A 22,310-nucleotide genomic window follows, 5' to 3' on the forward strand; every position below is an offset into this window, starting at 1 on the left:
CGCGACACCCCCGCATCTGAGCCGGCATCGGACCCCCCCACAGCAGACACAGCGACAGAGCAGCTGGCGAGTCGTCTGTCCCCACACACATCACACCTGGGGAGCAGAAGAGGATTAGACAGAAGGAGGGAAAAAGACAAAGATACCTCAGAATATATAAACCACAACAGAGGTATTTGAGGCTGCAGTTTTTGTTCTTCTTGAGAGGTTAAGTGGATAACAGAGTGAGATGAGAAGCTGCAATGCTATGTATGTGATGGAATTCCATGACTGTAATTGATCCTCCAAGAAGATTTATCCAGGCTGTTTTAATAGAGGAACACTGTGGGGACCCAACAGTGCCGCATCTGAACAAGATTTCTATTCTAGGGAGTGCTATTACATTTTTACTTTTTCTATTACACGGGCACAGCACCCTGCAAGACAATACATGTGACAGAAGAAACAGCTTCAACACCTCTCCATGAGACGTGTGAGTCCAGTGTGAGGAGTGAGGAGCTCAGTGTATAATGTGCACTAGTATGTGTGTGTGTGTGTGTGTGTGTGTGTGTGTGTGTGTGTGTGTGTGTGTGTGTCCTTCGAGGTCACCAGTGGTCAGGCGTCCTCAGTGCTGCTGGGTCCTTATTCCTCTCTCACCTCTGGTCTCCAGACCCTGGCCACAGGACTCAGTGGAAGCCCCCAGTGCTTGCCTCACGGAATCAGGAACCAGAATGCACTTGTTCCAACGGTGGGTCTGCCATCTGCCAACCAATCAACAAAGACCCCACATGGGTGCATTCTTGTCAAAGAATGCTTGCCATGATGCATGATTCTTGGACAATGTGAAGTTTTTAGTTTTGTATTTCTCCCAGTGTGTGTGTGTGTGTGTGTGTGTGTGTGTGTGTGTGTGTGTGTGTGTGTGTGTGTGTGTGTGTGTGTGTGTGTGAGAGAGAGAGAGAGAGAGAGAGAGAGAGAGAGAGCATGAACCTGTAAGTTGGGCACGTAGAAGTCCGTTCACACTCTCTCTCCTCATACAGTGTGTCAGGGCAATCCTGGCCCCCATTGGCTGCTGTTTGGATAATGATCCTGTGCCGTGACTGACTAACTACGGTAGCATTTGCTGAGAAATAGAGGAAGACAAAAATTGTTATCAGTAAGTCTTCATTTGCAGGATGTCTGGATGGGGACTTCATAACATTTTTATGAGCTCTGAATAGCATATTTAAAAAGCATCATGCTCATTAATGTCAGCATTCAGGGGATAATGATGGGTTCTATAAAGACAAAATAAGGTCTTTCACATAAGGGACTTATTTAAAGGACTCTGTCTTTTCATTTGTTTTAATTGACTTTTCCTCTGTGGATTCCTGCACATTTGGACACCTTTAATTTTAGGCCTATGTGATTTAATTATGTTGTTATTGCTAGGAACTCTTTTATCATTTCAATTTTATGGCATCAAATAATTTCGGAGAGCTGGCATATGAGGCTGTTAAATAAGACTGTCATTAACATTTCTTATCAGACTAAGGAATGCAAATGCGAAGTGGAAAAGAGCAATGAAGTACTAACAAAACAACAACATTGAGAACACACAATCACTCAGAATTGCTCTTAAATGGATATGGTAATTGGATGTGTCTGCTACCAGTTAATTAAGTTATTCTTTTTCATTACATGTTTCCCCGTACTTGACAAAAATTGGAATGAGACCATTATTTAGGTGTTACCTTCAAAGTCACAAATGTTGGATCAACAACACGTCTGGAGTGTTTTCAAGCAATGCATCACTCCATGCATGCTGTGAAGCATTGGAGCCAGTGTCTGAGGCTGCAGGAGGTAGCTATTTGGACTGTGTGTGTGCAGTCTCCAGCAGTTTTTGCTCCACAGCATCAGCACAAAGGCTGATGTTTTTGCTGTGATTTATAATTCATCCCTTAATTTAATTTAAAAACTTGTTTTTAAAGTACGATGTTTTTAAATATAAATACTGCATGACAAGCAAAAGCAAATTGTCTATTTTTTTTATTTCATATGTGCATTCTGCAACAGCGACATATAGGGCATGACCTCTAATCAAACCAGAAAGGAGACATTGTGTAATATAATTGAATTAACATGTAATACAGATAATATACTCTAAACAGAAATTAGCTGATAGGCTAATAGTGGTGATGGAAGGTCATAGCCTGTCTGAGGCGTGATGCAATTGCAACCAATCTGGCTGCTTTCCCAGACTGATGCACAGCCTTTCCAGGTGTAACACAGGATGCTAGCATGCTAGTGTAAATACTACCCTGTTTTTCCATTATTGCACGAGCATACAATCATCTGCAAATCTGTTTATGCATCTTTGGATATCTGTATTCATGTGTTTGCACTTGTGGATCTGTGTGTTCTGTGTGTGTGTGTGTGTGTGTGTGTGTGTGTGTGTGTGTGTGTGTGTGTGTGTGTGTTACCTGGACTGCATGTGTTAGGACAGGGGCTCCATTCACTAAAGGGAGTGACAATGCAGTCGACTGGACATGCAAGCACACATACACGCTCAGACACTGGACGAGACGAGAGCGGACATCTGGAGGGAGACAGAAAAGGACAGTGAGGACCAAGATCAGAAGAGGCAAGTTAACCAAGGAAGAGTGAAATAGAGGTTTCAAGAATCAAAACATTCTCTTCAACCAAATCATTCTTTCTTTCTTTCTTTCTTTCTTTCTTTCTTTCTTTCCTTTTTTCTTTCTCACCTTTTCGATGTGACCACTCCATTGTTGGCTTTCACACAGGTGATCTCTCGCATCTGGGTGCCCAGTCCACAGGTAGCGTTCTGCTGCTCTGTCGCAGAGACGTTAAGCGGTCCCTGGGGGTCGAGGGTGCAGGGGCCCCAGGGGCCCGTGGCCCAGTGAAGGTGCACACAGGTGCCACTGGCACACGACCTCCACTGCTGCAGGGCTGAGACATTTGGACACACTGCACCGCCTGATAAAGAGACATTAAAAACATGTCAACCATGCTCATGCACACACACACATACACACACACACACAGATATACACAAAATACACAATGTATCAACTCAGCTCTCCAGAATATTATGTATACAAAGGTGGTTACAAGATGCCTGATGTGAAGCACTAAAACATCAAAATGTTGCTCCAAAGTTGTGCACACACACAGCAGGGCTAGGTTCTTCATCTCAGACTCATCACGTAAATTACTAATGCTCAGAAAAAAGAGTCCTTTCTATCCTCAGTGGTTGAGTTCAAGAAAAGGATGTGTGTGTATAGTAACTGTTTATTATAAAGCACTGGCAAAAACACACGCACACACACACACACACACACACATATATATATATATATATATATATATATATATATATATATATATATATATATATATATATATATATATATATATATATATATATAAACCTATCTTCAAAGCTGTTTTGATCCTGTTCTCTCAGTTCATTGTGACTCAGTCCAGAAAGTTCCTTCCAACTGAACTCTCACACACCACCAGCACAAAGGGAGCCGAGTGCTGATGACAGAAAAGCACTCTTTAAAAAGCCCTTTCATGAAGAGAGATAGGAAACTTTTTAAGTGTTTGTAGCTGCATGATGAATCATTTCTCACTTCTCTTTCACACACAAACACACCTTCCCCCTCACTCCAATAGTGTCACTAATATCACAGCCATGAAAGAATCTACAGTATATGCTGGGTTAAATTCTCAGAATAACTCAATTACTCTATTTTAATGGTTTTGAGTGCCACATTTCTAGATAGATAGATAGATAGATAGATACTGTATTGATCCTCAAGGGGAAATTCTATTTAAGCACCTCAACCTCAGGGCACACATAAATACTTCTGAGTGATGATTCAACCATGTGTATCCTTCTGGTGGTTTGGCGTTTCACTTCCAGTGGTTTGAAACTTTTTATCTGTGTAAAAGAGTAAAAAGGATTTTTTCTTACCCTCTTCAGGTAGGGCGAGAACTGAGCGTGTGCGGTGCTGCTTGCCTTCAGAATGCTTGCCAGAGCATGATAGGGAGCAGTGTGACCATGGCGACCAGTTGCTAAGTACACAGTTGCTAGCGCAGGGTTTTTCACATGGATAGTGGGTAGCAGCAAGGTCACCAGAGCAACGATCACCAGATACGGTCTTACCTGGATGGGTCACAAAAAGGGACTAGATCATCAAACCATAAAGCAATTCAGCTGTGCTTGCCTGCAATGCATGCGTGAATGCCTACACATGTGCATTCATGTGTATGTATATGTGTGTGTGTGTGTGTGTGTGTGTCTATGTGTAAAGCCCTATATGTGTACCCCAGTCTCTCATATCATCAGTAATTTGAGCCTCATCCTCCATCCAGCCCTCACCCACTTAGACAATAAAGACTCATATGTGAGAATGCTGTTCATAGACTTCAGTTCAGCATTCAATACCATAATACCACAACAACTCATCAGCAAACTGGACAAGCTAGGATTCAGTACCTCCCTCTGCAACTGGCTGCTGGACTTCCTGTTGCAGAGACCACAAGCAGTACGTGTTGGGGACAACACCTCAAGCACTCTGACCCTGAGCACGGGACCCCTCAAGGGTGTGTGCTCAGCCCCCTGCTCTTCACACTGCTAACACATGGCTGTACAACCACTCACAGCTCCAACCATCTGGTGAAGTTTGCGGACGACACAACACTGGTGGGCCTCATCACTAAGGGCGATGAGGCTCACTACAGAGAAGAAGTAGACCTGCTGGCTAAATGGTGCAAAGACAACAACCTCCTGCTAAATGTCAGCAAGACCAAGGAGATTGTTGTCAACTTTCAGAGAGGCCACAAACAACTGCCACCACTGTCCATCGACGGAGATGCTGTGAGAGAGTGAGCAGCACAAAATTTCTGGGGTGCACATCAGCGACGACCTCTCCAGGACCACCAACACAGCATCATTGGCGAAGAAAGCCCAGCAGCCTCTACTTCTTACGCAAATTGAAGAAGGCAAGTGCCACGCCTCCTGTCATGACTACATTCTACAAAGGGACCATCGAGAGCATCGTCTCCAGCAGCATCACAGTGTGGGCGGAAGCTGCACAGATCAGAACAGGAAGACCCTCCAGCGCACTGTTAACACAGCTAAGAGGATCATTGGAGCACCACTCCCCTCCCTGCAGGACATTTACACCACCGCCTCACCCGCAAAGCACTAATGATTGTCAAGGATACAACCCACCCCTGCACACCTAACTGTTCAGCCTCCTGCCCTCTGGAAAGCGGTACAGGAGCCTCCGGCCCACACCACCAGACTGGCAAGTAGCTTCATCCACCAAGCAATCAGGATGCTGAACACTCTACCCACTCTCCCATCACTGACAGCCCCCACCCACCAGCCAGCCAGGAACCTAGGAAACTAGGATCCTGTCTACCCTAACCCCCAACACCGCCCTGTGGAACTGCACTGTGACTGCGCAGCCCTAACGTGTTGCTGCTTCACATCAAGCCTGATATAATTGAAATTACTGCATACTGCATATCAATGTAAATATACAGGTCACACAAGCACAAGTTTAAACTTCATGTAACTGTTAAGACTATATAAATATACAATACAACTACCTCTATTTTTTATATTTTTTATATATATGTCCTATATTTCTATTTTGATACATACATGTTCTATATTTCAGTCTTGCACTTTAATTTAATGTTTATTGTCTATGGCTATATCTATAGTATGTCTATGTCTGTATTTAAAGCATGTCTATGTCTGCATGGGAAAGTAAGAAACTAAATTTCAATTCTTTGTATGACCAGTGCATGTAAAGAAATTGACAATAAAAGCCGACTCGACTTGACTTGACTCATTCTATGGCTCAAGCGAGACGTGAGCTGCCAATTACTGTTTCCAGTTTTGTGAGCCAAACACATCTTAAGCCCATTAGGCATTCTAATTCTGCCCGCCTCAACAGGGCACACGATCCTGCCTATTTCCAATTAACACAATTGAGCTATCTGCATCAATATCATGGCTCCGCATCTCTGTCTCACTCTCTCTCTCTTTCTCTCTTTCCATTCCCTCTCTACTATGCTTAAACAAATCAACAAAGCCACCGTAATTAGCTTGCATTAGGCACAGCGATTCACAGCGTCCCGCTAATGTGAGCAAACAAAGAGATGTGATCAGAGATTCGCAGCCCAACTTTAGGAAGCTTCTGATTTCTTCTCTTCTCCACAGAAGCTGTCATTAGAGTCCTTAACACATAGGTTCATTCCACAGTGGAAGGCGGGGTAAGGGAAGAAAAAAAAAACAAAGAGGTGATTATCTTTCCACCACAGACATCACGGCTGGATCACACCCCTGTGCTGTGCTGTCTCTGCGCTGGCTTAGGTAATATCCTGCAATTACTGCAATGGGAGAAAGCCAGGAGGAAACTAGAGACAGAAGGGAGACCGAGAGAGAGAGAGAAAAAGAGAGAGAGAGAGAAAGAGAGAGAGAGAGAGAGAGAGAGAGTCTGGGCAGATATCCAGGAGTTTGTTTTTCCTTCTAATCCCAGTTTGACCAAAGTTTGACCAGCGTACTACAGAAATGCAGCAAAGAAAGTTCTGTAGATGCTGTTGATGTCTGGGCCTACACCAATCATGATCACATCATGCTCATACTCACTGAAGTTTCATTCTACTAGCATCAGGGACGCACACTGACATTTTGGGATACAGGGGCTCAAGTGAAACTGAATTCATGATGTATGTATTACTTCATTCCTTAATATCTCATGAATCATTAGGAATTGACATGAGTTCATAGTCTGTCGTTAGTGATCTCATACATGAACAACACATTAACTAAAGCATTAAAGGAATTATCCGGAGTAAAATGCACTTTAGATCAATTTACGGATGATTGGGAGTACATACGTTGAGTTGACATCAAAATCATGTCATTCGGATGTGTTTTGAGAAAGTTCGATTTTACCGTTTTTAGTCAAAACTCGTTAGCCTGGAAGTGACCAGGGCAAGTCATTTTGCCGCTACAAAACGCTATTTTTAAACCTCTTCTACAGTTCCAAACAACATTACACTTACGTGGTAGTGAGTAGAGGGTCCCTAAAGCCAAACCGAAGTATCCCGAGGTCTTTATGTGGTCGGATAGAGAATTCAGAATGAATTTCATCAAGCCAGTACCTTTCCGGAAATGTTGCTGCTGCAGCTGGCGTCTTTAGGGAAAAGTCCGTAGGAGTTGATTGCTGAGTGTGGAGTAACACGCTCTGGAAATTCACAATTTCGTCGCCGTTTAAAAAAAAAAAAAAACGGCAACGAAATTGGCACTACAGTTATTAATAGCAGTCTGTCCTCTGGAGTGGTTCCTGTTCATTTTAAACACGCCGTTGTGCAACCCTTGTTAAAAAACCCTTGTTTGGCTATTTCCAAATTGCCTTTCCTTTCTAAAATCTTGGAAAAGATTGTCTATTCCCAGCTCATGGATTTTTATAAATGAACATAATATTATTGAGATTTTCCAATCCGGTTTTAAAACATTACACAGCACCGAATCAGCACTTTTAAACTGTTTTTAATGACATCTTTTTAGCTACTGACTCTGGTCACTGTGTTGTCCATGTACTTTTAGATTTGACTGCAGCTTTTGATACAGTGGACCATGAAATCCTGATTGCTCGTTTGGAGCAGTGGGTGGGCATCAGTGGCACAGGATTAGAATGGTTCAGGTCCTACTTGTCCCAGCAAATCTTCTGTGTTAGCCTTGCTGACTCTGTGTCCTCCACTGCTCCCCTGTCACATGGGGTGCCACAGGGCTCTGTGCTTGGTCCTCTCTTATTTCCCTCAATCTACTCCCACTTGGTTCAATTCTCAGTCCTTCAGAGACAGCACTCTGTAACAGCAATCCATGCCTTTGTGACCATTCGGCTGGATTACTGCAATGCACTTTATATGGGGGTTAGTGGGTCCTCCATTGTCCGTCTGCAACAGGTTCAAAATTCTGCCGCTCGTGTTTTAACTAGCACAAGAAAGTATGAGCACATCTCACCTATTTTAGCTTCACTCCACTGGCTGCCTGTTCATTTTAGGATTCAATTTAAACTTCTTTTATTTGCTTTTAAAGCATTGAATGGCCTTGCCCCACTGTACCTCTCCGAGCTGCTGCACCACTACATTCCCAGCCGCTCTCTCAGGTCAGCTGACCAGCTGCTCCTGACAGTGCCTAGAACTAGGCTAAAACTCAGAGGTTTTTGCAGCTCCAAACTGTCCTCATTTTAAATCTCTGCTTAAAACCCATCTTTTTTCTTTGGCTTTTAACACCAGGTAGTGTGATTGATGTGATTTAAATGTGCTGTGTGGGCAGTGCACTTTATTTATTTATTTATTTGATTTTACTTATAATTGTATGTTGTTTTATCTTATTTTATTACTTTTATCCTACTGTGTCCTTTTATTGTTGTGGTGTACAGCACTTTGAAAACCTTGTGTTTGTTTAAATTGTGCTATATAAGTGGATTGGATTGGATTTATTTGCTTATGAGTGTGGTAATGGCTGTATTCACCTGTAGTGTCTCACCTTACGTGAGCCTTTATGCCTCCCATGGTAAATTGTAATCTGTGAGTACATTCACTTTCTTTAAAGATGCATGGCGTTTTTAGCTTGGTTTTGTTGAATAAGGAGAGTTCTGTGCATGGTCACAAAACCACCGTGACCAGGGAACATGGTTGTGTCCTGTGTCCAAAAATTCCCCAGCCTTAATATAGGGTTGTAAATGGGCCTTAAATTGGGCCCTAAATGGGGTTGTAAAATCATCTAGGCATTTTTTGACAGACCAAAGTTGCATGCCGCTAGCATCATCCAAATAAATCCATCCTCCAAGAAGTTCAGTGGTACCTGACATGGCTGGTTCTGAGCTTGTCTTTTAAATGGAACGTGGCCAAAAGGCCGAGGGGACCAAATATCTGAGACTATAGGAGAGAGCGGGCTGAACTACCATACAGTGGCCATTATGATCTGCAGAAAGGGAAGAGAGAGAGAGCAGAGATGCACTGCCTTTTAAATACTAGCTGTTATGGTTCTGACTGTCTGGACCCCTTCTGTTTTTCTCTTTTCTCTCTTTCTCTCACATTGACCTCTCTCTCTTTCTCTATCTCTCTCGCTCTCACTCTCTCTCTCACACACACACACACACACACACACACACACACACACACACACACACATAAGCCCCCTTCTTACCCCCACCCCCAACTCTCTCTCTCCCTCGGTCCCTGTCTCTCTCTGGAGTGTGGCTATTGATGGGCACCCTCGAGTGGTTTTAGAATAGCCCAGCATGTCTGGCTACATCCAGTCATCCCTATAACACATAAAAAAACACCATAAAAACCTGGCGCTCCAGTGAATGAACTAATAGGCAGTGTGACAGCAGGTCCATTTGCTCGTGTACTCTCTAATAAAGCCGGTGAATCAGAGCCAAGGTAGCCAAACCCCCCCATATGTGGCTGGCCCGGCGGAAAGCCCTCGAGAGCCGGACATCATTAAAAACATGCAGACACACAGAGGAACGTGTCTCACTCACCGAAAGTGCAAACACCCACAAAGACCTGCCCAGTCTCACAGATACGTAAATCAGAGACAGTGTTTGTTTTTGATAGAATAAAGTGCTCACAACACCGAAACTCATAGATGCGATTCCCCGGTGGCCCAGAGAGGCTACTCATGTAAAAGCACATTTGTTCGAAAAGTTGTTTTGTATAAATTAGCAAATGTCAATCATATCCAAAGTTAGGCTCCTTCAAATTTTTATCTACAGGAGTTTAACGTGCCAAGAATGTGCATTTACACATTCAACATTAAAATCGATTGCCCAGGTGTGATAGTTCATGCCTCTAGACTGAATAGTATGCCCTTTCATATTTGGCATGTAAATGAAGTGATAGCGGCTTGCTGTTATGGGGTACATTATAGTATAGTGTTGTGGAGATTAGTTGTTTTTCAAGACTGACTGCTCCGGCTGGCTCAGTCTTCTAAGTGGCTGCTGCATTTATCCATGTGGCGGTCATTAATGCAGATACACTTCTTAGTGATTAACCTGTGTGCTCACTAATGCACAGAGCCAAGCATACGCATTTACACATAAATGCATATGCATACACAGTCTCACACTTTCATATGATTGAGCACAAATAATATGCGCGCGCGCACACACACACACACACACACACAAACACACACACACACACAAACACACACACACACACACACACACACACACACACACACACACACACACACACACACACACACACGATATCCCTTCTGTTACAAAATGTTTTTCTTGGGTTTCAATTCCTCTTGGACTTGTCAACTTTAACTTTATTGGCAAACATAAGTTGCCAGAACTTTTCTGGCTCTTGTTCAGAGTTTGTGACTGGTACTGACACAAAAGGTTATCCATGGAGACAGGAACAGCTATATCTTGAGAATGGCACCAACAATACCTCTGAATAGCCCTGTAGGGAATCGTTGAGAACAAAATGTGTCTATCTGGCAACCCTTAATGCAGTCTCTCATTGTTAGGCAGGTTGGAGAGGAGGATTTGTTCTGAGAGCACTGGAGGTTTCTGTATGCTAATGACACTAAAGGATAACCATGATGGACCGGAAGGACTGGATGAACCCTAAGCTGCAACAACAACAAACACAACAACAACAGCTACAACACACACACACACACACACACACGCACACACACACGCACACACGCACACACACAAAACTTGTGCCATTCACAAACAGACAAACACATTCTCATGCAGACATTCATTCACTTGGTTATGATGCACTGGTATACATATAATACACACAGATACATGGCACATCTGTTTCATCTCTTTGCGTGTGTATAGTACACACACACACACACACACACACACACACACACACACACACACACACACACACACGCACACGCACGCACACGCACACACACACACACACTTAAACAGCCTGCAGCCTGCTCTCTCTTGTTGCTGTATCAGTCATTCAGGCCCAGAGTGTGTGTAAGTGTGTGTGGAGGCCTTGGGAGCTGATGTCTCCGCTTTCTTCTTATCAAGTCACTTCCTGTTCCTGCTGGCTGTCTGACAGGAATAAATATGTAAATGTGCCTCGTTTAAGTGTTGGCGGCCTGATTTCCAGACGTGGCCTCGGCTGAAATATACATGTTTATGACTCCAGCTGCCGCTGACTGCCCACGCCACCGGCCCATTCATCTCCACAGCCGATGCCATCACGCCGCAACCCGGACAGGGGGGTTATTTATTTATTTGTTTATTTACCTCACTCATAATCTATCACCGGAATCCAGCCACTAAGGGAGGCGATTGGTGATGTGTGTCTGCACTTGAGGAATCCAGAGATTATTTATTCATTTGTTTTGCTTATAATTCGCCAGCAAAAGCCAGCCACTCGGGGAGAAGATTGGTGACGTATTTCTGCGTTTGAGGACCAACTCCCACGCGCTTGAGGTGAGGGTGATCTTGGTCGGTACTTGCTTGGCTGAAGATGTGAGACAGGCCTGGGCTCAAGATGAATTTGAGATCAGAGGTTGGACAGTCCACCACACAAGCATCCAGCCAGAATTCATCTTTAGACTCAATCTGAGCTGAGAGAGATGAAGCAGGTTTTTGGGGTGGGTTTAATATCTTTCAAGATGTGCCAGTGGTTTTTTAGATGCAAATGCAAGGCTATTGGAATTGTTGGACATGTTTCAGTGGGGCACATTAGGTACTAGGGAGATGCCCTGTCTCTCTTCATGAAGAGGGACAACACACACACTCACCTCTCACACTCTCTGTGACTGTCACATTTGGATGTGAAATATATAAGTATAGTAAGTAAGTATATATACTCTTTTGATCCCGTGAGGGAAATTTGGTCTCTGCATTTTTCCGTGAATTAGTGAAACACACACAGCACACAGTGAACACACAGTGAGGTGAAGCACACACTAATCCCAGCGCAGTGAGCTGCCTGCATCAACAGCGGCACTCGGGGAGCAGTGAGGAGTTAGGTGCCTTGCTTCAGCCGTGCCTACTGGTCGGGCTTCTGAACAGATACTGATGTGGAGTGTGTATACATACTGTGTGTGTGTGTGTGTGTGTGTGTGTGTGTGTGTGTGTGTGTGTGTGTTTGCATGCAGGCATGAGTAACGGGAGGGTTGACTGATGATAGAGGATTACAGGATTAAACTGGTCATGCTGAATACCAAATAAACACACAGACACACGTTGGCATACATACTCACCATCGGTGGTGGAATTCTGGAGAACACACTGCATTAAGCATGCCACCTATGCAGTATGTTTTGGCCTGTTAGAGAGTGTGTATGGAAACTGAACATGTTTCATACACACACACGCACGCACACACACACACACAATCTGCTCATACATATATTTCGTGTGCATGAGTCCTAAGACGAGTGTGTCTGTGGTCCCTCAGGTCGGGCCTGATGCACACATGGACCGGCCAGTGAAGCAGAGTGGACTCTAACATGTTCTCATGCAGCCGTGACATGCTCTCAGTCTTCTAGTCTAGTCTAGTTCTAGTCTTTCTGTCTTTTCTCTCTCCCTCAAATACACACCCACACACACACACACACACACACACACACACACACACACACACACACACACACACACACACAGACACACAGACACACACACACACACACACACAGACACACAGACAAAAAAAACACACACAGACACACACACACACACACACACACAGACACACACACATACAAAAACACACAGACAGACAGACACACACACACACACACACACACACACACACACACACACACACACACACACTGCTGGCTTTGACAGACAGAGATGTACCCAGAGGATTCAGTTCTACAACCTCTTGAAGCCCGGTGCCCAGGGCTGGGAAAGAACATGATTCATACTTTCACTCTCCTTTCTCTTTCCTCTTTCATTTGACTTCATTTATCTTTTCGTCCTAGTCCATTGTTGTAACTCTCCATTTATGTATGTACTGCTCAATACTGCTCTCTCTCTCTCTCTCTCTCTCTCTCTCTCTTTCTCCCTCTCTCTTGCTCAGTGTCATCACTAAGGTTGCCTGGTTACAGCGTTGGAGAGATGGCCGCTGTCCTCAGTTGCTTTTTTTTGTGCTTATTTTCACTTTCTACTGCTATTGTCACATGTTTTCGTAACTTGTCAAGCGCATGAAAGGCAGACGGTATTGGATATTAGACTTCACTTACAATCTGGTGCTACATCAAGGGACTTTTACTTGGCTGGATACCAGAGTTGTTTACCCTGTTGTTTAGCTTGGATACTTGGGCAGAAATGCCATTGCCAGAGGAAAAGGGGGAAACATTAGTCAAATTGAGGAAAACACATCATTGTTCTCCCCTTACAAGTCCATTCGTTTTGTGAGTCTGTGTTGCTTTGGATAAAAGTATCTGCTAAATATCAGTCAATTTTTAACTTTAAAGGAGAATTCCGGTGTAATATTGACCTAAAGTGTATTGAAACATGATACCGAGTGTGAACGTATGTCTCATAGCCCATCTCGGCTTGTCCCCTGAACTCCAAAATCTGGCTAGTTAGCCGATGCTACCAACAGCTTTTTCAATGGTGGTGCTTGACATCGGGCTAGCCATGCAAATAAATCACTGTTTTACACCATTTACAAGGCTCAATGTATCTCCACACTTCATTGGTAGACTTCGAGGGCCCCTGACATTTTAAAGCGAGACATTGAGAACTTTGAAAAGCACTGGTAGTTTACTTACAAGATGATTTATACAGACAGTATCTTCCACAAAGTTTAGCGTTTGCAGCCATCTTGAATTTAGTCCACGATAATTCGGCGACGAATAAGAATGAACAGGTATGATAAGGGATCAGATTCCAAAAAATAATTCAGTGGAAATGCATGGATTCCAGTTTCTTCCAGTAGCAGCAACTGGAATCCATGCATTTCCACTGAATTATTTTACGCAGAATTTTACGTAGGCCTAGATAAAAAAAAAATCGCAAAGCCTCATTCACTTCCATTCGGGCACCGAAGGTGAAAGTCAGTAGGGGAAGGGTAAACTCTGTTTACGTGGCTGCAGTGCTGCACGCGACCGGCACCTGAGCTGAGCCTGCATGAACGGCCCTATAAGGAGATTGTCACGTTTGTCTGGTGAGACGACTCAACGTTGTTGGAAAAGGTGAGTTTGTGATGTATAACAAACGAACAATCATCATCATCAAGTTTTATGAAATTAATAAAAATCTTCATAAATCCAGGCTGAGTTTGCCACTTTTAGCCTAAATAATCAGACAGACAGCTTGCAGACAAGCAGCCCGTTATCACATAGCCTAGGCTACTATTTTTTTGGTAGGCATTAGGCAAACTAAGCTACATGTCTGCTGATAGTTAGTTTCTCACATTTCGTTTTAGCAAGAAGAATGAATGATGGAAGTAATGCATCACATTAATTATAATTTAAAAGATATATTATATGGGTATTGTTTGAAGCCAAGATGCCCACTGAAAAGAAGTGGATTCAGGAGAGAGAGAGACAATTCAGGGAAGCAGCAAAGGGTAGCACGTCACTGCAGGGTTGGCTGCGAAAAAGCCAACCAGCAGGTAAGACAGAGAGTTTGCACTCAGTAGTTAAAGTGTGCTGTGTTTCAGTATTTTACTTCTTTGTGTATATATATATTTTAATAAAGACCCTGTTATTCTCAGTCCTTCATATAGCCCATGAGGTTTTTTTTTTATATATATTTTGGGGGGTGCCCTTTTTTCAGGCCAGAGCAACTGCCCCTCAAAATTCCTGTGCACGTCCCTGCACACACACACACACACACATCACGAGTACTAAGGCACTGCATCAACAAGTATATGTAAATATCTCTCTCACACACACTCTCTCTGTCTCACACACACACATATTCATCTAGGCAGGCTATCTCTCTCTCTGTCTCTCTCTCTCTCTCTCTCTCTCTCTCTCTCACACACACACACACACACACACACATCTTAGGTATGCTGTAGGCTAAATATTCTCACATTCACTATTCCTCTTCTCCATCTCTTACACACTTACACACATATACAATTACATACACACACATGCATGCTCGCTCACAAACACACACACACACACACACACACACACTCCCTGTCTCCCAAATATTGTTTTGAATTGTTTGATCTTTTGATATTTTGATTGTGTAGCACTTTGGTCAACAGTTTTTAAAGTGCTTTATAAACAAACCTGACTTGACACACACACACACACACACACACACACACATGCTCTCTATCCAATCCACATTCCTTCGCTTGAGCCTTCTCTATATTGATGTGGTAATGGAGCAGGTAATTGTGTCTGTAATGACCATCATTAACATCGCAACACAGTGCTGGGATCTTCACTCTCCCTGGCTGACAGCTGCAACTCTGATTGATGCCTCACATTCATTACCACAGAGTCCTGGCCAGCTGAGCTGACCAGCAGCACTACCGGAGAGAGAGATGCCTGCGCATGGCTGGAATGGATAAACCGGAGTGTGTGTTTGTCCGTGGGTGTGACAGAGAGTGAGAGAGGGACAGAGAGAGAGAGCGAGAGAGAGAGGGTGTGTATAATCTTGTAGTCTGGCTAGTATATTCAACCCTCAGTCCAAAACATATAACAGCACATTGACAGAACAATATGTGTCCATGCATATGTTATAGCATAACATTTCCTTTTTTTTCAAAGCAAACTGTCAGCTGAAATGAAGCTGTTCTGGTGGTCATGTAACATTTATCAAAGTCTTGCTAGTCATGTACTAGCCAGTGATTTGGAGATTGGATTCAACACAAAAGCAGTCATGCTTTTTAAACGCCCTGTAGACTACAGATAGCAAGTTCAAATCAAAGCACGTTGATTCCCCTTGATTCCACTCCCCTAAACTTCAGACAAAAAAGTAGATTGAAGTGACTCAAATGCCTTGCCATATGGAAGACTGTATTGCACCCATGTAACTTTGGTGGTGAATCATCATCGCACAGATAGATTGTTTTTGTGGCGCGTGTGGCATATCGTCTGCCATACTGTGCAGCCCAGCACAGAACGTACCTGTTGTGTTCACACATTCCACTTTCTGCTCTTGGGTCCCAGGACCACAAGTTCCTTCCTGTGGGGTGCAGGGCCCTTGTGAGGTCAAACGCCAGGTGAAACAGGAAGTGGGCTTGTCGCAGGGCATGGCCTCGGTCAGGTGTGGGCAGCTCTCGAAGACTCCACCAGTCCCTCCCAACACAGACCGCCTCCGCACATGAAACCCTTTTGGAGAGAAATGTATGTGTGTGTGTTGTGTGTGCACAAATGTATTTGTGTACACACACATCATCAGTCAGAAGATTCCTATGGAAGAGAGACCTTGCATGAACCTTGCACTAGGAGCTCGTTTACATCATGTAAAGTTTGGCACTTGCCAAGTGTCTTTGGTGGAAGCATATGTGGAATCCACAGAACGCTGTTTTTAGGAGTTTGTTTGTGCGAGAAAATAGGTGTTTTGTTCTTTTCTTATGTGGTTCAAGGTCAAGGTGTTATTATGGTGGTTACTGTTTTGTTTTGCTGTGTGCTTTGGGAAGGAGTTGGCTGTACTGTTGTTTGGAGTGATGTGTGGGTACAGTTGCATTATTTTAGACAGTGGTGTGGTTGGATGCCATGTGGACTAGATGATGCTGGGTTAGAGTATTCAACAGATTTTGCTGAGTTTGAGTGTTGACGTGGTGTTATTGACTAAGGCTCATCAACACGATAACTATACAACAACGATAATGGTAAGAATTAGTTTTAAGTATCACTATAGTTAATTGCAAAGACAAGGTCCACACCCATAATGACAACAACATGAAGAATGAGATCATTGGAGGTCACTCTCAAAGCGAATTTTGAGAATAATATGCAGGGTGTCTGCAGATTAAATATTAAAGTTCCATTAAAGTTGAATTTAACTTTTTAAGATATTTTTTTTAAAGTATATGAAGTACAAAAAGTAAGGAATATCTGAGTCCCAGAATGACACTTAAAGTTGGGCAGGCTGAGAGTACAAAGATAAATTCCGACAGGGCAGTTTGCTGGCCAACATTCATATCGTCCACATATCACCCACTCTTACCCCAACCAATATCAATCATGTATGTTTGTGTTGACCAGATGTTGCTGGGTGAGTGTGCTGTGTTTGTTCTCCTGACCTCTCTTCCCCTGTGACTCAAAGCACTCATCATGAACACAGGGTCCCCACTCTGACCAATCAGTCAGCAAGCAGAGCTGAGGACAAGTGATGGAGCAGCTCTGCACCATTGAGGGGATGGGCCCCGAGCACAAGTCCCGCCTCACTGGCCGCAGTTCTACAACAATGAGAAACAGATCACAGAGATAAAAGAAGGGAGATATATCAGCAGAAAACAAAACAGCGCCTTTGGGGTTAACAAGGTTAATATACTGTAAGTCAGAAGTTTTGCGCAACGCACACTTCTACAGCAGAAGAAAAGTTTAGTGCTGGAGGGAGAGAAATGTGATTTGAAGCCACCCTCTCACATCACTTCACAAGAGCCTCACCGATTACCATTTAAATTAAAATGCAGAAATGTACGCAACACATTTAATCCTCCCCACACTCCTCTCTAAGACAAGACATCACCCATACATTACTGAAAAGCTATCCAATTTTCCCCTCACAGAAACAATTTTCTCCTCTTAAAAATGCCCCCCACACACACACACTCCTTTCAAATTGATGCATGCTTTGATTGAGCTAGCAGAAGATAAATACATATTTTTTTATGGAAACAAATAAGCCCAATGGCACCCTGAATACTGAAGTTAATCTCAGAGTGAATGAAAGTCTTACATCTATACTACTGGAGCACTCATGTGGAGCTGAGTGACTGCTCTTTGGCCAGTGTGCTTACTGTGTGAGAAGGATGTGACGTTGTCCAGGCGAACGCAGTACACTTCCCTGGTCTGGATGCCACCTCCACAGAGGACGCTGGCATTACCATGGCGATGGTCCTGCTGACCCAGCAGAGGAAGGATCTGGCATTCACCCCAGTCTGTCAGCAGCCACTGGTAGCTGGAGCACCAACACACACACATACACACACATGGTTCATCACACACGAACCCAAGAAAATATGATTTTTCCCTTTGTTGCTTTATTTTGAGTCATACCTTGGGCACAGTGGGAGCAGGTCCCCAATGAGATTACAAGCCTCTCTTTCCTCCAGGGCGGGGCATTCCTTTCCTTCTCCAATCAGAAGCCCTTTCACATGACGCTTCCTGGTCCTGTAGCCAGGAGATTGGTCTGTTGTGCGGCAGGTTTTGGAGCATGGGCTCCACTCCGTCCAATCAGATACCACACAGTCTTTGGGCATTACGCATGAACGGAAGTTCACAGGGGCGTTGTCATGATCACAGAGGCTTTGAATAGAATATGTAATAACACATTTATTAATACATTTAGACTTGTTATTATACCATATAGGGATGTAACGATATGCTCAACTCAAGTTTTGATATGATTCACAATTTTAAGTCCACAATGCAATTTTCTCACAATTTGTTTTAGTTAAATAAGCTGCATTCAGTGTAGCTGCCCATATTATTATTACAATAAAAATTATTATTATTACTATTATTATTATATAAACTACTGATATAAAATGAAAAAATACTGTATTTCTGCAGATATATTAGCATACTATTACTATAAGGCTTAGGCTCCAACAGCTCTTTCTGCCTCTTTCTGTCTCTTGCTGCTTCAGCTGTCATTAGCACTGGTTGAAGCCAGGAATGGGCTAACTCATCATAGTCTACTGATTGGACTGTTCAGTTTTCCCACGTGTGTTCAAGTTTCAAAGTGATACCTTTTTTCTCCTTGGGACAGGCCTTTTGAGCCTGAGAAAAGACATTTCCATTGGGACTATCGGTACTACCAGAAACCGAATTTAATAGCAATTTATCAACAACAGTCCTTGGCTTGCATGATTGTGAACGTTTGGATTAAATGTGTGTCCTGAGGAGGGGTGTCTGTTGAGAGACAAGGAGAGGCTGTGTATGGTAGGCTACTTCTGTAGGGTACTCTTTGTCTTCGGTAAAGTTGCACATAGCTCTACAACAATGAAAGAGCTCTGACGTTTTTAGCGGATTCACGGTCCATTGTTACATCCCTAATACTACAATAACTAGATGTACCGCATAGCGGTACAAAATATGACGCCGCTCAGTCCTGTACATCCGTTCCGCGAAAATAAATCACACTTCAATTTGTCTCCATATTTTACTCCATCCCTCACTCTTGAAACTTTTTTGTGTATGCTTGTTTGGCATGCCTGAGTGTGTGTGTCGCGGCTGCACAGAAAGTACCTTACTGGTGCTGAAAAGGTGAATAGATTGTAGAATAGCCAAAGAAGATGTAGAATTGTTATAAAACCTTTAAAATCTCTAAACAATCACAAGTAGGGCAGTTCATCACAGTTCATCCATTGCAACTGGATTGATAAAAGGTCACTTACACCTGTAGGCTACATTGTATTTGGGAAAAGCAAAAGGTATCAGCATAATGTTATTTATTTATTTATTGATTTATTTTTATGTATTTTTAAACAAAACATCTCTGTCAGTTCCATGCCGTTTTCAACAGCTATCAAAAACAAAGGTCATTTTGGATGGATGGATTTTTTTGTGAATGTTTCTTCTTCTACATAAGATTTTAGTCATCTTTAGTTCATGTAATACTTTTATTGTCAATGCACAAATTAAGTAACAGTAGGCCTAGTCTGAAACATTATTGTTAATGCACAAATTAAGTAACAGTAGCCTAGTCTGAAGCGAAATGCTGTTTTACATCTAACCAGTGGTGCAAATAACTGACATGTCCAAATGGGCCTTGATGAAATGCATCGCTAGACTGTTCATACACATTTTAACGGGCCAAAGTTGAAGAGCTTTTGTCCGTTATTGTTGGGTGCAAATATAGGCTGATTCATGTTCCCTTGCATTGTTTAACTGAGGTCCATGGCTAGTCTGGCTTTCATCAGACCAAGCTCAATCTTTTAAAGAAATCAAAAAAAATAAATAGCGGGCAGATCAGGCTGGGTTCACCCAGCCTAGTCCATAAGCACCCGATATTATTTAATTTTCGATTGAGATATACACGCTCTGGCTATTCTAAATGCAAAATGCATCAGGGAGTTATGACAAAACGGTAACTAACAAACTAGATCCTAATAGAAAGCTGTTAGCTTCCCTAAGCTACAGGTAGGATTATAAGGTAGGCCTATTTACAACATAAATTGTCAATAGGCTATGCTGGCGACACAAATAAAATCTCCTTTGGAAACCAATGGCTTCGCCTTACAGTATCAAGCGGACTGTCATATAGGTGGCGAAAAGTTGTAATAACATTCCGCAGCTCCATGAGTCAAAGGAAAGCTTGAATGAAGTAGCCACTTCTAAATGGGACCCACTACACAGTAGCGATTGTGTTGCTAAAGCAGCCATAATGAAATGAAGGTGTCATTGTTTGGATACTTCACACACACGTGCTTTTTAATTTCACAGACTACAACTACCAAGCTGTAATCAAAGCACATCCCGATTCCCTCTCACACCCTGCGCGCACTTAAAACAAAATAAACAGGCGTCTCAGTCTCCATGTATAGGCAAAACTGTATCAGACCGGTTGTAGCGTTGGTAAAATCTTCCATTGCACAGAATGGTTTTGTAGCACGTGCAATAAATGACAGTCGAAAGATACAAACAGTGCTGCTATACATTTGCTTGGTATAACCGCATTTATAGTTTTCTACAAATGCAATAAATCAAATACCATCACTCAACCAAACGCTTACTTGGTAACATTACCTAGGTCCTTATTGATATTACAAGATTAGCATTACCTGCAGTAAAAACCAAGCATGTCCGATAAACATCTTCAGATTTATTTGACTTCAAGAAGAAATGGAATTACACTTCATGTGAACATCGTCCTATCCTTATTAGATGTTCGCTGCGGTAAAATTACAGTCCTTGTATGAAGTGTCCATTGTTTTTCCAACCCACTTTTAACTTCCAACAAAATTCCGTCTCTCACTGCAACGATGCGCCATCTAGTGGACAAACGACTACTTCGCGCCAATACTGAAAATGCAGCCATGATGATGAATATTTATTTTGGCTTTCTTTTAATCCTACTGATTTTCATTTTTTACCGGGGCAAATCACAAATGAGTGATTATGAGCCAGGTTGATGTGGGCCCTTGAGACCAACATACCATAAAGATTCACAGAGAACTGTGTCTGCCCTACCCTCCTTTCGGGGTCCAGTCCAGCGGGGGGGCTGCAGATGAAAACAAAAAATGACGGTTCCATGCTATCCATGTGGGGGTACATGCCCACCAAGTTTTGTGTACCCCGGTCTTTCAGTGTCCGGGGAATCCTTGTTGGTGTCACGTCACTAAATGTACACATAAATTATTTTATTGTAAGGCCCCCATGAGCGAAAGTACACAAAACTTGGCATGCATTCAGAGGGTGTCATAATGATCCTACACATTCAATTTCGTGCAGTTTTGACCATGTCAGCCAGAGATATTGTGATGAAAACACCTAATTTTTGCTTTTAATTTTTTAACTAGGTGGCTATACATGAAATAAGTGGTAATGGGATGGATTGACATGACCCTTAAGACCAACATACAAAAAAAAGGTGGACCTCAAGTTTTAGGTGGACCTGAGTTTTCGCTTGGGAAGTACAGGCGGCTGAGCTCTCTTAAGCCAGGGACCACCAACACTGCATCACTGGCGAAGAGAGGCTCAGCGCCGCCTGTACTTCCTGCGAAAACTCAGGCCAGAGCAAGTGCTCCACCAGCCATCATGACCACATTCTACCGAGGCACCATTGAGAGCATCCTCTCCAGCTGTATCGCTGTGTGGGGCGGGAAGCTGCACTGAATACAACAGGAAAGCCCTGCAGCAGCATAGTGAACACAGCTGGAAGGATCATTGGTGCTTCACTCCCCTCCCTGAAGGACATTTACACCACCCACCTCACCATAAAGGCGACCAAAATTGTGAGTGATGCAAGTCACCCCGCTCACAATCTGTTTGATCTACTGCCCTCTGGGGGAAGAGGTACAGAAGCCTGCGGCTCCCGACTACCAGACTCACTAACAGCTTCATACACCAAGCTGTGCGGGATGCTGAACTCTCTCCCTCCTCTCCCCTCCACCCTCAGCTACATAACATC

At 43.2% G+C, this 22,310-nt stretch overlaps 1 protein-coding gene across 1 annotated transcript in view; it reads right to left on the reverse strand.

Moving 5' to 3' along the window:
- The window catches only part of thsd7bb (thrombospondin, type I, domain containing 7Bb), an 84,677-nt gene that overhangs the window by 15,447 nt on the left and 46,920 nt on the right, over positions 1-22,310 (reverse strand). The window contains 10 exon segments of the mRNA XM_048235495.1: positions 1-96; positions 637-740; positions 967-1,099; positions 2,439-2,554; positions 2,721-2,952; positions 3,956-4,147; positions 16,133-16,336; positions 17,254-17,409; positions 17,974-18,134; positions 18,233-18,481. The exon segment at positions 1-96 is cut by the window's left edge and continues 96 nt beyond it. Coding sequence (XP_048091452.1) covers positions 1-96; positions 637-740; positions 967-1,099; positions 2,439-2,554; positions 2,721-2,952; positions 3,956-4,147; positions 16,133-16,336; positions 17,254-17,409; positions 17,974-18,134; positions 18,233-18,481 — 1,643 coding nt within the window.

This window comes from Alosa alosa, chromosome 23 (genome assembly GCF_017589495.1).
Source record: "Alosa alosa isolate M-15738 ecotype Scorff River chromosome 23, AALO_Geno_1.1, whole genome shotgun sequence".
NCBI lineage: Eukaryota > Metazoa > Chordata > Actinopteri > Clupeiformes > Clupeidae > Alosa > Alosa alosa.